Genomic DNA, 16,519 nt, shown 5'->3' on the forward strand with positions numbered 1-16,519 from the left:
AATGAATTTGGATGAAGAAAAGTAATTAAGAATGCATTGGGAGGAAATATTATTGCAATGAATTCAGAAGGAACAGATTATGAATACATTAGGAGGCAAAAGATATTTAGCAGTAGTATTTATTATTGCAATGAATTGAGAGGGAACATTATGAATGTTTTAGGATGAAAAAGATTATTATTATTCTCTTTTATTATTATTAACTTTTATTCATTAAACATGAAACTCAGTCAACTGAACATTAAAAAATGTATCAGAAATATCATTGACTGGCTCTGATAGTTGATACGGGTTGCTGCCAGCATCCTAGGTATCAACCAAGTTGTTGTTGTTGTTGTTGTTGTTATTTACTTTATTCATTAAACTTGAAACTCAGTCAACAACATTCAAAAATGCATCACAAATACCACTGACTGGTGCTAATGGTTGATACGGGTTGCTGCAGTGTCCTAGGTATCAACCAAGTATATTCTTTATTATCGTTATCATTATCATTATTATTATTAACTTTTATTCACCAAACATGAAACTCAAGTCAATTGAACATTCAAAAATGCATCACAAATACCATTGACTGGTGCTAATGGTTGATACGGGTTGCTGCCAGCGTCCTAGGTATCAACCAAGGACCTTCTTAAGATGTACGATGTTCCAAGTAGCGCAGTTTTTTGCACTTCCGCTGGTGTTATTGCAGGAAGCTGCAATTTGCTGATGTATCTTATAGAATTCTTGGATATGGTACCAAGTGCCTGATGACAATGGGTATAACTGTCACACATTTCATCCATAATCACATAGTTTTGATGGCCACGTTGCGATATTTCATGATTTTTTCCAGTTTTCTTTGACTCTTTACTACTACTACTGCTATTACTATTATTATTATATACTTTGTTCATTAAACATGAAACTCAGTCAATTGCACATTCAAAAATGCATCACAAATACCATTGACTGGTGCTAATGGTTGATATGGGTTGATGCCAGCATCCTAGGTTATCAACCAAGTACCTTCTTCAGATGTACGATGTTCCAAGTAGCAGTTTTTTGCAGTTCTGCTGGTGTTATTGCAGGAAGCTGCAACTTGCTGATGTATCTTATAAAATTCTTGGACATGGTACCAAGTTCCCCAATGACAATGGGTATCACTGTTACATGTTTCATCCATAGCCGTGTAATAATAATAACAACAACAACAACAACAACAACAACAACAGTATACACAGCAAACAAGATGACCATGCTAGATTTCGTATCCCAAATCACTAATAATAGTGATTATTATTGGTTAATCTTTAGTGAGATTCACAGCCTTTGAGGCTGGTTAATAGCTCAGCAGCTGGAGTCCTAACCAAGGACCTAGGAACTGTTAAGGTATCGTCAGAGGATGTAAGCTGTTCCGAGTAAGGTGGTTTTTTGTAGAGTCAAAATGTTCAAGTCCGGTAAATTTAGAATTTCTAAATAGCGGGGTAGCCCTTTGGGTATTGCCCCAAGGGCTCCAATTACAATCGGGACAACACACTATTTCTTTTTCCACAGTTGCTCAACTTCAATTTGCAAGTCCCGGTACTTTGTGATTTTTTCTTGCTGCTTATCTTCAATCCGTGCATTACCAGGTATTGCAATGTCAATGAACCATACTTTTTTCTTTTCAACTATTGTTATGTCAGGTGTGTTGTGGACCAAGTGCCTGTCAGTCTAAATCCTGAAGCCCCACAAGATCTTGAGTTTCTCATTCTCTAAAACTTTCTCAACCTGATGTTCCCAGTGGTTTTTGCTGTACTCAAATCCAAACTTCTGGCACAATTTCCAGTGAATGATCTTAGCAACGCGGCCATGGAGTTGTAGGTAGTCAGTTTGTGAAATTTTGCTGCACCCACTGATCAGGTGGTCGACTGTCTCATCTTTCTCATTACAGAGACGGCATTTGCTGTTGGTGGTAATATGTTGAATTTTTGCCTTCATGCAGTTGGTGGCTAGGGCTTGTTCTTGAGCTGCCAAAATAAAGCTTTCTGTTTCTTTTTTCAGTACTCCTGATCTTAACCAGTTCCAAGTTAGTTTCTGGTCAGCTTTGCCTTCAATACTTTTCAAGTATTGGCCATGCAGAGCTTTTGCTTTTCCAATTTTCAGCTCGCTGCTCAATTACTTCTTTCTTATATTCTGCTTTTGTTTTAGTTGTCTTTAAAAGGCCTCCTTTATTTACTTCCTTAATCATTGGTTCTTCACTTTTCTGGATGTAATCATTCAAGCTGCGTTTTTCTTCTTCCACAGTCTGCTTTACTTGTTATTATTATTAACTTTAATTACTATTATTATTGGTTAATCTTTAGTTGAGATTCACAGCCTTTGAGGCTGGTTAATAGCTCAGCAGCTCGAGTCCTAACCAAGGACGTAGGAACTGTTAAGGTATCGTCGGAGGATGTAAGCTTTTACTATTTTTACTATTATTATTATTATTATTATTATTATTATTATTATTATTATTATTATTATTATTATTGTTTCATGTTTAATGAATAAAAGATAATAATAATAATAATAATAATAATAATAATAATAATAATAATAATAATAATAATAATTGCAATGAATTAACAGGGAACAGATTATGAATGCTTTAAAACGAAAAAAAACGTATTTAGTGTTCTCATTATTACTGCAATGACTTGGGAGGGAATGACACTGCTGCCGTTATCATTATTTTTTGCAAGGCAGTGAGATTTTAGAAAGATGCTGCAATGGCATGCATGCACCGGCAGCAAATAAGGAAAAAATCTCCGTTCGTTATTCTGAAAGAGGGGAGCTGAGGAAGAGCCGCCCGAGCGCAGAGCCGGGCAAGAAGCAAGGAAGGGAGGGAGGGAGGCGGGGCAGGGCAGGAAAAAGGCTGCGGCGGGGAGGAGGAGGAACCCAAAGCGCGGCTCAAGCCGCCTCACCCGAGCCTGTCGCTCCAGCTGGGCGTGAAGTCCGGAGCCCTTCAGCTTCTCCACGATCTGGGCGATGGTCAGGGAGAGGCCGTCATCCGCGCCGGCTAGCATGGTGCCCTCGGACGAAAGAGGGCTCTTTGTTTTCGGCCGTTGCGGCACGGGGGACTGATTTCAGCGACGCTCCCACCAGCCCAGCCCAGGCTCAAAACCTCAGCGAGTTGCCTCGGCCGTTGCCTGGCAACGGCGCGGGACGGGTGCAGCAGAGAGGAGTTCCCCAGGAAAAGCCGTCCGGGAAAGCCACGTTCCGCTCGCTTGCAGCGCTCTAATGAGCAAAGCGAAGCGAGACTGGAATCCCTTTTGGAGAGAGAGAGAAAGAGGGGGAGAGAGAGAGAGAATGTGTTTTAAATCATTCCACGCAGACTCACAAACACGTTCTCGTCTCTCTTTAAAAAGAGTGCATATAAAATCAACCCCAAATAAAGGGCTTTGTAACTTGGCAAGATAGCCTTTTTGGAATATATTCAGAATAACAAAGTTTCTTTTTAGAATAGAAGAGAATTCTTTATTGGCCAAGTGTGATTGGACACACGAGGAATTTGTCTTAGGTGTGCATGCTCTCAGTGTACATAAGGAGAATAAAATACATTCATCAAGAATAAGAAAGACACAACACTTAGTGACAGTCAAGGTTACTAATAAGCTATCAAATCGTTGTAGGAAACAAATAAAAACAATATAAATTGAAAGATACAAGTAACATGGTTATAGTAATAAGTGGTATTAATAACAATAATATTAATATAACAATATAATTAATATATATAATAAATAAATAATATAAAATAAATAAATAAAAATAAATATTAATTATAATTAACATTAATAACATAATAACATAAGTGGTATTAATAAATGATAAATGGTTATAGTAATAATTTGGGCAGGATCCTAGAGGTCTACTCCAACCCCTCTGCTTGAGCAGCAGTCCCTATATCATTCTGATATAGTCCAATTTCTTTTTAAAACAATTTTACCTTCTTAAATTAAAAAAAAAAGATTCAATGGAGGTGAAGGGAGGATTTTCTCTACACAAGTTTTCTAAAGAAAGGAAAATAACAAATTGGGACAAGCAAGCAAATCAGGCATTAATCCAAGAAAGAGAAATTGTATTCATTCGTCAGTTCCTTATAAGATTTATAAAATATTTAAGAAGATTTTATTTTTAGAAGTAGTTTCTTGCAGGAACTCAGATTGCAATTGCTTCATGAATATGATTTGGTATTGAGGGAAGGCACCCCTCCTAGAAGAATGAACATATTTTGAGAAATATTTAAAAAGGCAGAATATATTTCCCCTAAAAGAGAAATGGAAATCTTAAGGGAGATAGAAACTCCCTGCCCCCAGCAGATATTTGGTGCCCATTAAGAAAGACTGGGCCAGCCTATCTACAAGACAAAAGACCTCCAGCTCCAGGATGATGGGATTATCCTTCAGGGAAAAGCCATTCAGCCACAATAGGAACTGCACAACAAGCCTCTTCATTGCATCAGCCCAAGTTTCAACTAAGCTTGTCTCAGATAGCCTACAATATTAGCTATGACCCCTACGTAGTTCCATGGGAGTCTTGACAGCAACCAATAGAATACATGTTCTTGCCACAGGAATAGGAAGCTCAAGTTCAAAGCCCAGAGAGGGTATAAATAACCCTCACTCTTCACTCCATGTGGTCAACTACACAAGGACCATGTGCTCGATGGTTCTGCTCCATTAAACTATCTTTCCAATCAGCCTCCATGTTTCCAGTGCCTTTCTCCCCACTTGAAACTGAATAAGATGGATATTTCTCCCAACAGTGGCTTTACCTGTTCATAAAGATAGAAAGTGGTGCATATATCCTAATTATTAATTTGTTTTTTTAAAAAAAACCATCAAAACAGGATAAATGAAAAAATATATATACTCAAGAAAGACTAAGGCTTGTAAAAAAAAAAACAGAAAATAAGATATAAGCAAATGTTCCTATTAAACTGAAAATACAGTTTTAATGAATCAAATACAGATTGCCAACAGTCATAAATAGCAAACAGTATGCCAGATCAATGCTGAAAGCCTTAGAAAAAAATCAAGGAGGAGAACCCAAATTTCGAGTTTGGCACAACTCTATATACAACATTATAATCCAAGAATGGTTTCCTAACTGCATTGCATTCACATTTTATGGAGGAAATTATTCTTGACATCAGGGCATACTTCCACAATTTCATTAGCGATTCTTCCCAAAAGGAAGAACAAAGAGCAGAAAGTATATTGAGCACCAACACAGTGAACTTTGAAGGAATAGCAAGAATATTCTCACAGTTCAAAAATTATTAATACAGTTTGATTATGTGCTATCGTCCACATAGAATAACCCTCCTAAATCTAAGACATAGGCATAACTGAAAAGGTAATGCAATGCAAAATGAAATAAACACTGTATTTATTACACTATAGGTAAGAATGACTCCTAATAATAATTTCAGAAATAACTACTTTGTTTCGAACCTGAAAAACCTTAAGAGAAAACAAAGATCTTTTAGCTATGTGTGGAGGAAACAGTTGATAATGTTACAGTTTTCATGTTAGAGAAATAGCTGTTGCTACTTTGGTTTACCTTCAACATAAAAGTCAAGTAACTGGAAAAAATGCATTAGTCAGACACTTAAAATGGAGTATTTTAAAGGTTAATCTGTTTTCCTTAAAGAAGAAAATGAATTTCTGTGCATATTATCTCTGAACTCTAGGGTCCTGTGTTCTAAGGTGGAATTTCATGATTAAAGACGTTGAGACTCTAGAAAAAGTGCAGAGAAAAGCAACAAAGATGATTAGGGGACCGGAGGCTAAAACATATAAAGAAGAGTTTCAGGAATTAGCTACGGTATGTTTAGTTTGATGAAAAGAAGCACTAAGTGTGACATGATAGCAGTGTTCCGATATCTCAGGGGCTGCCACAAAGAAGAGGGAGTCAAGCTATTCTCCAAAGCACCTGAGGGCAGGACAAGAAGCAATGGGTGGAAACTAATCAAGGAGAGAAGCAGCCTGGAACTAAGAAAGAATTTCCTGACAGTGAGAACAATTAATCAGTGGAACAACTTGCCTCCAGAAGTTGTGAATGCTCCAACTCTGGAAGTTTTAAAGAAGATGTTGGATAACCATTTGTCTGAAGTGGTGTAGGGTTTCCTGCCTGAGCAGGGGGTTGGGCTAGAAGACCTCCAAGGTCCCTTCCAACTCTGATATCCTATCCTGTCCTGTCCTGTCCAGTCCAGTCCAGTCCAGTCCAGTCCAGTCCAGTCCAGTCCAGTCCAGTCCAGTCTAGTCTATCCTACCCTGCCCTGTCCTGTCCTGTCCTGTCCTGTCCTGTCCTGTCCTGGTGGTCATAACTTGAGGACTACCTGTATTTTCACTCCATGTAGAAAAACAAGCTGCATAGCAAAATATTTTTCATTATAGCTGAGAGAACAAAACCTGGAGTTCTACATTAATCACTTGGGCTGGAAATGTGAAGGAATGGTCCCTCTTAGTAGAATATGGTATATTTTTTCACATTGAATGAATACCAAGAGTATTCCTTGTTTTCAACAGTTATATGTCAACGGCTACATCATTCAGCTCTCCAAAAGTTTTCTTCTTAAATCAAGGTAGGCAACAGATGAAAATCGTTGGCAATAAGTGCCATTTATTTCAAAATGATTGCCTTTTTCTTTTGAACAATTCAGTATTATAAAGCCGTTTTTGAATCCTGCACTCTATCCAGAAAACCTCCAGAGATCAGGTTTAGTTTTTGTGTGTCAGACTAAATTCTATTAATTAATTTTATTTATTTATTTGGCTGGGAAACATCAGACAAGCCTCTAAGAGATTCAACAGCGGCTTGATTATTTTTTTATTTTTATATATTATTTATTTTATTGTTCTTTATTTGGCTGTAATCATTTAAATGTGGTTTATTCACAGAATTTTATATGAGTTTTCAACAAAGGAAACTGAACTACTTTCCTTGCAGCTGCTTTTCCGACATCAAGCTCTCACACCGAAGCATGTCTGAGTTAAAAATGATTTTTTTAAAAAATAACTAACAGTCATTAAATCCCTTGTGAATTGTTTTCATAATTTTCATTAAAGTGAAATAGACCACAATTGTTCTTTGGTGTTCACTTCATACATTTTCTGAAGATGCATTTCCTTTTAATGTCCTAAACTGCCTCAAGTTCTAATATTATGAAATCAAAGTATTTCCATCTTGACATCATTTATATAACTTACCCACATGTCCTTTCCTTTGTTTTTTGCTTTTCTAAAGAAATTAACTGTGATTTTGTTATAAGAATAGCCATATTACATTTCACATTGCCCCCTAAAGTTATAAAATCAATTTAAGACTTTTCCTTCACTTTTTAAATTGATTTCTCAGCCTTATTTATCACCGTGACTCATCGGTTGATGATGTCATCCAGTGTTAAATCTCAGCTACCACAGCATCGAAAAGAGGCAATAAAAAAAGCTTTGAAATATCAATTCTTGACATGATCTTTCTGAATTAAACATTAGTCCTGTTGTCCTTTCTAACAACAATTATATTTTTCTTTAATGTATATGCCATCGAATTCTTAGCACATTTTTTTTAAATGATGTTTTCCTGAATAATGCCCATTATTTTATGCATTTTGCCATAAAACAATGATATCTCTATTATTCCATCTAAGTCAACACTTTTATTGTGACCAGCTTGAGACTGAACACAGTGTGGTTATTAAACTTTTGAATACTACTTACATATCTGCAACAGCCATTCTTTACTAAGGGTGTACACAAAGTTTGGTCTAAAACAGGGATCAGCAACCTGCAGCTCTGGAGCCACATGTGGCTCTTTCACCCCTCTGCTGCGGCTCCCTGTCACTCAAAATATGCATCACAACAGCCAATGTGCAACACCTGCCAGCACACGATTTATTGAGCTTTTCAACCCCCGGTAGACCAACCATGGATAAATCCAAGAAAAGAAAAGTTTCAGAAGAAAACAGAACATTTAATTCAACTGCATATACTAGTTTTGTGGCCGCTCAAGAAATAGTCAGGCACGGGAAGGGTTTTGTGGCTCCTGGTGTTTTCTTTTCTGTGGGAAACGGGTCTAAATGGCTCCTTGAGTGTTTAAGGTTGCAGACCTCTGGTCTAAAAAGTCAAGATAGTAATCATCAAATGGATGGAGCTTCAATTGCACTATTGTAGCCGCTATTTTGATCAAACTCTAGAGTCATCCCTGCTCCTAATCTAGCACACTCAATATAGGTTTGACTGTAACAAGCACAAGTGGGGAAAAGAGAAAATAGAGACAGAATATATGTGTTCATATTCATAAACAGAGTTTTAATTCCAAGGCCGTTTGTCATTTCCACATTTATTCAAACAGGATATTGAAATTCAGTCATTTTAAAAAAAAGGACCGAATATCTAAATCCCTCTTCAGATTTAAAAGACTTTCATTAGGAAACTTCCTTCCTTCCTTCCTTCCTTCCTTCCTTCCTTCCTTCCTTCCTTCCTTCCTTCCTTCCTTCTTTACTCTCTCCCTCCTTCCTTCCTTCCTTCCTCCCTCCCATCCTTCTTTACTCCCTCCCTCCTTCCCTCCTTTCTTCTTTACTCCCTCCCTCCTTCCTTCCTCTTTCCCTCCCTCCCTCCCTCCCTCCCTCCCTCCTTCCTTCTTTACTATCTCCCTCCTTCCTTCCTCTTTCCCTCCCTCCCGCCCTCCTTCCTTCTTTACTCCCTCCCTCCATCCATCCCTCCTTCCTTCCTCCCTCCCTCCCTCCCCATCTCCTCCCTCCCTCCTCCATCCCTCCCTCCCTCCCTCCCTCCCTTCCTTCCTTCCTTGACAGAGAGAGATACAACCTAGAAGTAAGGGGAGATTTTCTTACAATGAGATCAGTTAATCGATGGAATAAGTTGCCTCCTGGGATTGTGGGTGCTCCATCACTGGAGGTTTTCAAAAATAGATAGGACAACCATTTGACTGGGATGGAAAGAGGAGACATCCGAGATTCCTTCCAGCCCTATGATTCTATGATTATTTCAAACCACAGCCTTAGACTGAAATTCATTGTAAGGACCATGACATAGGATCTTCTTGCATTGTGAAGTCTTCTTTAAAATAACCAACTGCTAGCTCTCAAGCTGGTGAGACCTGCTTCCTAAGTCTACTAATACAATCTTCTGGGCCCAGAAGGGAAGATATATATATTGTGGCAAATTCTCTCTCCTTGCCACCTGTTCTTTTGAACAGCAGTATATTTCATTAAATGAACGAGTTTAGAGCAGTAGTGAAATCCAATTTTTTTTACTACCGGTTCTGTGGGCGTAGTTTGGTGGGTGTGGTGTGGCTTGGTGGGCGTGGCTTGGTGGGCGTGGCAGGGGAAGGATACTGTAAAATTTCCATTCCCACTCCACTCCTGGGGGAAGGATACTGCAAAATCTCCATTTCCACCCCACTCTGGGGCCAGCCAGAAGTGATATTTCCCGGTTCTCCGAACTACTCAAAATTTCCGCTACCGGTTCTCCAGAACCTGTCAGAACCTGCTGGATTTCCCCCCTGGTTTAGAGCCAAACTGCATTGTCAGACTGAATTGAGTACCTGGCTTGAACGACTTCTGCAGTTCTCAGTTCACTTATTTTGAAAAACACCATGCGGAGTTGAAGTGAATCAGGGGTGGGTTCCACTTACCTTTACTACCGGTTCACAATGGGAGCGTGCACGCACTTCTGCACATGCGCAGATCACCCATGATGATATCGTGGCGGGTGAGTGGAGCCTTCCGCCGGTTTTACTACCGGTTCTATAGAACCGGACCGGATCGGGAACAACCCACCACTGAAGTGAATTACACTGAACGCTGATCAAAACACAAAGAAATTATTTGCAACATAACTTTTTGTGTCACCTAATTTCCCATCCCTTATTAAGGAGAGGAATAGTTTGCTTGTTGGTTGATCATGGATTGCACCAGATATATGGACGGCTGAGGGCATGGTGCGTGTAGGTAGGATATGATATCACAGTGGGTGGATGGAAATTGTGAGTGGTTAGGTGGCTTCCTTTTAGGGACTGATTTTACGCCACCTTTTTATTATTATTATTATTATTATTATTATTTTCATACAAAGTCATGCCTCTATGATTGGATGGTTTGTCATTAAATTTGTAGGATGCATTTTCCCAAAATGTGGTTGCATGATCCCCAATTCAGTTGTTTTATCTTTTGATTCTGGTGAGGGTTTTGGGATGGCAGCATTGGACGTGAATTATACATTTCTTTTATACAAGAGCCTTGGTGGCGCAGCAGACTAAAGTGCTGTTAAGTACACCAGCTGCCTGCAATTACTGCAAGTTCAAATCTCACCAGGCTCAAGGTTGACTCAGCCTTCCATCCTTTCGAGGTAGGTAAAATGAGGATCCGGTTTGTGGGGGCAATAAGCTGACTTTGTATAAAAAAGAACACCGCTTAGGGGGGCCCCAAAAGCCCTACTAAGCAGGTATATACAAAAGTATGAAGGCTATTACTTAACACATTGTAAACCGCCCTGAGTCTCCGGAGAAGGGCGGCATATAAATTGAACCAATAAATAAATAAATAAATGTTCTTTCTAACTACTTTGCACATAGAAAATAACTAATGCTTGTTATTATTCTTTATTTTTCCCCATGTGTGAGAAGCAAAAGGGAAAATAGTCCTGGTAGTATCAAGCCAATAATTATTTTATTTTTCTTCCATTGTTATTATTTTTATGAATAACTCAAGGTGGTAAACATAGCTAATACTCCTTCCTCCTCCTATTTTCTCCACAACAACAACCCTGTTAGGTGGATTGGGCTGAGAGAGTGTGATTGGCTCAAAGTTACCCAATTGGCATTCATGCCTAAGGTGGGACTAGGACTCAGAGTCTTCTGATAATTGGCCCAAAATCATCTAACTAGCTTTCGTGTCTAAGGTAGGACTAGAACTCACAGTATCCTGGTTTCTAGCCTAATGCCTTCACCACTAGTCCAAACTAGCTTTATTATTTTTATTGATCAAAGAATCCGTGCTAAAGCTATTTTGGTACAAGAGGGATGAGTATGCGTGGATTTAAGAAACATCTGATATGATTCTTAAATTTGATTAGAGAAGCTGAAATGCTCTTCAAATACACCTGGAGGGACAAAGAACTATTAGTGATAAATGCAAGAGTTTGTCAGGTTTGGGTATTGTACCTCCCAGCTCCCTTCTTTCTTCTCTGCAAATGATGATGTTCCAACACCATTTTTGAAGAAATCATTTCTCCGTCTTCCGTCCTCCCAGCTTCACGTGACTGAGTGGTATTCCTGCCACGGTCCAAAGATCAGAAGGTAAATGACAGAGTTAATTTTGGCAAAGCAATAGCCAAAAGCAGGAACAGCTTCAGATCAGTTTAAATTTGAGGGACTCTGATCATCATTTTTATTTTTGGGTAGGGGGATTTTTACTTATGCAGAGCAGGAAAACAGTCCCTCATTCAGGCTTGGCCAACACATGGAGATTTACGAAGGAGACCTAAGCTAAGGCCCAGTGGGACTTTAGTCCATCTGAGTCAGTGGTGGGTGGCTACCAGTTCACCCCAGATCAGGCGAACTGGTAGCAGCAACAGGAGGCTCCACCCACCTGCCCAGACATGTCTGCGCATGCACAAAAGTGTTGCGTGAGCGCGAGCACACGTATGCCCACGAGTGACGGGATTTGAATCCCACTACTGATCTGAGTATACATGGGATGGTAGGTGAAATTTAACAATAAGCCTCACATAACACATAACTTGACGGCCGTGACCAGGAGGATTTTTCATCAGGTTCGCCTGATCCGCCAGTTGCGTCCCTTTCTAGATCGGGACTCCCTACACACAGTCACTCATGCCCTTGTCACCTCTCGTCTGGACTATTGTAACACTCTCTACATGGGGCTCCCCTTGAGGTGCACTCGGAGGCTCCAACTGGCGCAGAGTGCGGCCGCACGGGTGGTTATGGGAGCAACGTGGAGCTCCCATGTAACACCTCTCCTGCGCGAGCTGCACTGGCTCCCGGTGGTCTTCCGAGTGCGCTTCAAGGTTTTGGTTACCACCTTTAAAGCGCTCCATGGCTTAGGACCTGGTTATCTACGGGACTGCCTGCTACCACCAATAACCTCCCACCGGCCAGTTCGCTCCCATAGAGAGGGGCCCCTCAGCCAAACAATGTCGACTGGCGGCCCCTAGGGGGAGAGCCTTCTCTGTGGGGGCACCTACGATCTGGAACGAGCTCCCCCCGGAGATACGGAGGATCCCGGATCTGCGCACCTTCCGTCGTGTGCTTAAGACTTTTCTATTTCATCAAGCTGGCCTGGCCTAAATCTTATCCCCTTTTTAAATGTAAATTTTAATTTGTTTTAAATTATGGGGTATTTTAAATTTGTTCAGCCAAATTATTTAATTCGTTTTTATTCTATTTTAAATTTTTGTATTTATGTGTTTTATCCTGTGGCTGTTCACCGCCCTGAGTCCTTCGGGAGTAGGGTGGTATAGAAATTTAATAAAATAATAATAATAATAATAATAATAATAATAATAATAATAATAATAATAATAAATAATAATAATAATAATAATAATAATAATAATAATAATAATAATAATAATAATAATAATAATAATAATAACAACAACTGCTGCTTCTTGGTGCTATTCCCCAACATAATTAACTTAACTATTCATGATGAATGCAGGAAAGATGCATTTCTTTTGAGGAAACTAAAACAACATCTCTTCTTGCATATCGTTTATGACCCATCAGTCCAATGTTGACTCTTTTCTGATGTTTTTCCATAACCTGGTCTTCCATAATCTGGTCTTTCAAGTCTTCCAAGAATGCATCCATCATCATCATCACTGCAGGGCAGTGGTGTCAAACTCAAGGCGTCACGGCATCGTCACGTGACGTATCGGAACTTCCCCTCCCCCCTTCGCTAAACCAGGCATAGGCGTTGGCAGCGTGTAACGTATCCAGCCCACGGACCAGGATCATCCAGATGGGAGACAGTTTTGAACATTGGAAGAAGTTACTTGAGTTTCCCAGATGAAATCAGTCAGATTTCACTTTTAATAGCACAACGTTTTTTTATTCAATTCTACCAAAAAAAAAAAAAAAATCTAGAAAAAAGAATCGGTGGAGGGAAGGCGAGAAGCATTCCAACCTATTCACACTACCAGTGCTTTTCTCTTTAATCAGGGGTTGGCTTCAAAAATTTTAGCAAGGGGTTCTCTTCCAGGTTGCTGGGTGGGCATGGCCATGGTGGGTGTGGCCTAGTCGGCCTCCTGCACCACAGTGAGGAGGGCATTTTTGCCTTCCCCGGGCTCCGGAGGCTTTCCTTAAGCCTCCGGGAGGGCAAAAACGGCCTCCCCAGGCTCCGGAGGCCTTCCTGAACTTCCGGTAGGCCCATTTTTCACCTTCCCCGAGCCTCCATGCCAGTAGTGGGTTCCTCCCGGTTCGGTCTGGTCCGGTTCGGCCGAGCCAGTAGCGGTGATGATATGACGTCACCGAACCGGTTCTCCCCCCAGCCCTCCCACCCCCCCCGCCCCCCCCACGTTATTCTTACCTTTTATTTGGTCCCACCCCCAATCTATTGCTGCCTCCTGAGTCCCAGCTGATGACTAGAGGGAAAAAACCTGTTTAAACTCTTGCCGCGGGGCTTCAAAGGGCCGTCCTACAGCTGATCAGTGTTAAAAGCAAACAAATGAGTCGGGTTGTAAGTGCGAGGACTGGTCGTAAGGGCGAGGACCTTCCAGAAATGACTCTGACCAGCTAGCCACGCCCACCTAGTTACATGACCTCCAAGCCACACCCACAAAATATGCCATGCACATAGAACTGGTAGTAAAAAAATTTAGAACCCACCCCTGCTCCACACATGCCCTGCACTTACCTGCATCCAAAATGGGCTGCATGGGGGCTCCTGGGAGGGGTGGGGCAGGTAAGGTGGGGCGGGGCCAGACAGGAGTGGGATTTGGGGGTTCTCTCAACAGCACAGGCTCTTAGTTAGAGGTCCATCCGAACCCCTGTGAACCCCCAGCAGCCCACCACTGTCTTTAATGCAACCTCCCAACCTTGGTTTTTCAGTGAAGAAAAAAGAAAATAGATCCCTTTGGGAAATCAACACAGATCCCGTGTCACATTCCTTGTGGTCCTTACCAAAAGAACAGTAGATGTCAGGCTACGAACAAGCTGAGTGATGTCAAAATAGCCAAGGGCTCAGAACATTTCCTCTAGAAACACATTTCTCAAGAATTATATACCAACTGCACTCTAAAAGACTAGTTAGATTTTTTTTTAAATTTGATTTATATGTCGCCCTTCTCTGGAGACTCAGGGCGGCTTACAATGCGTTAAGCAATAGCCTTCATACTTTTGTATATTTTATACAAAGTCAGCTTATTGCCCCCACAAACTGGGTCCTCAATTTACCTACCTTAGAAAGGATGGGAGGCTGAGTCAACCTTGAGCCTGGCAAGATTCGAACTTACTTTAATTGCAGACAGCTGGTGTTAAATTACAGTGCTTTGTCTGCAGAGCTATCCAGGCTCTATTGGATCTTTCTTTGTAAATCATGGGCAAGATGCAGAGAAGTTGTGTAAGAGCTATGGTGATTGGAAGCAGACATCTTAAATTTTGCCTTCAGTTGCTGTGGCTTTGTCTGATAATACAACATACTTATTTATTTTCCTTCGGTATTTCACATTATATCATTAATACCTGTTCGGTTATCATATCAAGTTCATTATCCCTTTTTCAGCCTGGTTAAAAACAGGGGGGGAAATTAGAGAGGAGGCATGCAGTTTTTAATCTGATAAAATAACTTTAGTTTTTGCTCACTGCTGGTATTTCAGTTAAATGCTTGTATTTAACCAGAGATAACTGGATTTTGTTTTTCCTTGAAGATGTTTCGTTTCTCATACAAGAAGCTTCTTCAGTTCTGAAGGAGCTCCTTGGATAAGAAGCGAAACGTCTTCAAGGAAAAACAAAAGAAGTCCAGCTGCTTTTTGAAAAAGCACCTTTGGGACAACTATGATCTGGATGACTGAGAATCTCCATAGATACATGCTCCTATTTACAATAAAAAAAAACAACATTGATTACTGTTAAGCTATAGAAAACCATAATTAAAAATTAAGCCATTTTCTTCTAATTATACAGTGCCTTTCCTCAGGGAGGAAATCTACTTACTTTCCCTACCGGTTCAGAAGTGCACATGCCGCGCGCGGGAACCCTCTGTGCATGCGCAAAACCTCCTGCACATGTGCAGAGGCTAAAAAACAGGTTACTTCCTGGTTAAAACCTGGTTAAAACCAGGAAGTAATGACGACCGGGCTGGTGGGCGGAGTCTCAATCTGCCGTCACTACCAGTTCTCCGAACCACCCCCAGCCATCGCTACCGGTTCAGGCGAACCGGTTCAAACCGGTAGCATTTCACCCCTGCCTTTCCTGCATTATCTTTTAAATTTTTTCGTGTTACCCAAGGCAGCTCCATCAAGCCCCTTTGGCATTATGCAAATCCATTTAAATATAATAAGCTAAATCAGCGAATCAAGCTGGTGCTGCAGTTTATATGCAGAAAGGTTAAGAAAAGAGTCCATTCTAGTTACTCGAAGAACTTAACAAATCAAAACTGATATAAAAAAATTTTTTTTTATAAATGGATCTCAGATATTTATTTATTTATTTATTTATTTATTTATTTATTTATTTATTTATTTATTTATTTAGCTTATATGCCGCCCTCTCTCCGGAAAGGACTCAGGGCGGCTCACAGCAATAAAAACAGATAAATCAATATTAAGTGTTAAAAACCATTAAAACTCCCCTTAAAAACCCCTTCAGTCCAATCCGGCCTGGCAAAATAACCATGTCATAAGGTCACGGCGGAAAGAGCGCAGGTCAGGGGCCACCCGGAGCTCCAGGGGGAGTTGATTCCATAAGGTAGGTGTGCCCACAGAGAAAGCTCATTCCCTAGGAGTCACCAGATGACGCTGCCTGGCCGACGGCACTCCAGGGAGGCACTCCCTGTGGGAACGCATCGGGTGATGGGGAGCTGTCGCTGGCCGCAGATGGTCCATCAGGTACCCCTTCCACCTCTGTTATTCTATGTTCTACATTCTTTGCAGGTGCCTTCATCAAAAAAAATCAGCTTCATGATACCAGCCTAATGTCCTGAATGTTTTTTTTTTTGCTTTTATTCCATTGTTTTAATTAGCAATATATAAGCTAATTAAGGAATGCTTACATTTCAAGATACTTAAATTAAAGCAGGAATTAGAAGACCAGGGATATAAGATGGATTGGTTTTCATATATGCAAATATTTTCTAGATATAGAGAAGATCTCAAACAAGAAGGTTTTTATAATGTCTTGACTAATTTAGATAAGATTTTAATGGGCTCTGATGATCATATAATTAAAAAGTTGTATGGATATTTGTTAGAAGTAAAACTGGAAGAAGAACAAGTTAAAGAAACAATGATAGCATGGGGGA

At 40.4% G+C, this 16,519-nt stretch overlaps 1 protein-coding gene across 1 annotated transcript in view; it reads right to left on the reverse strand.

Moving 5' to 3' along the window:
• The window catches only part of TBC1D19 (TBC1 domain family member 19), a 68,230-nt gene extending 65,195 nt beyond the window's left edge, over positions 1 to 3,035 (reverse strand). The window contains exon 1 of the mRNA XM_070948336.1: positions 2,934 to 3,035. Within this exon, the coding sequence (XP_070804437.1) occupies positions 2,934 to 3,035 (102 nt within the window). The remainder of the gene's footprint in view (positions 1 to 2,933) is intronic.
• Positions 3,036 to 16,519: the final 13,484 nt, after the last annotated feature.

The sequence above is a fragment of the Pituophis catenifer genome, unplaced genomic scaffold (genome assembly GCF_029215685.1).
Source record: "Pituophis catenifer annectens isolate HBS135680 unplaced genomic scaffold, rPitCat1.0.hap2 SCAF_8, whole genome shotgun sequence".
NCBI classification, from domain to species: domain Eukaryota; kingdom Metazoa; phylum Chordata; class Lepidosauria; order Squamata; family Colubridae; genus Pituophis; species Pituophis catenifer.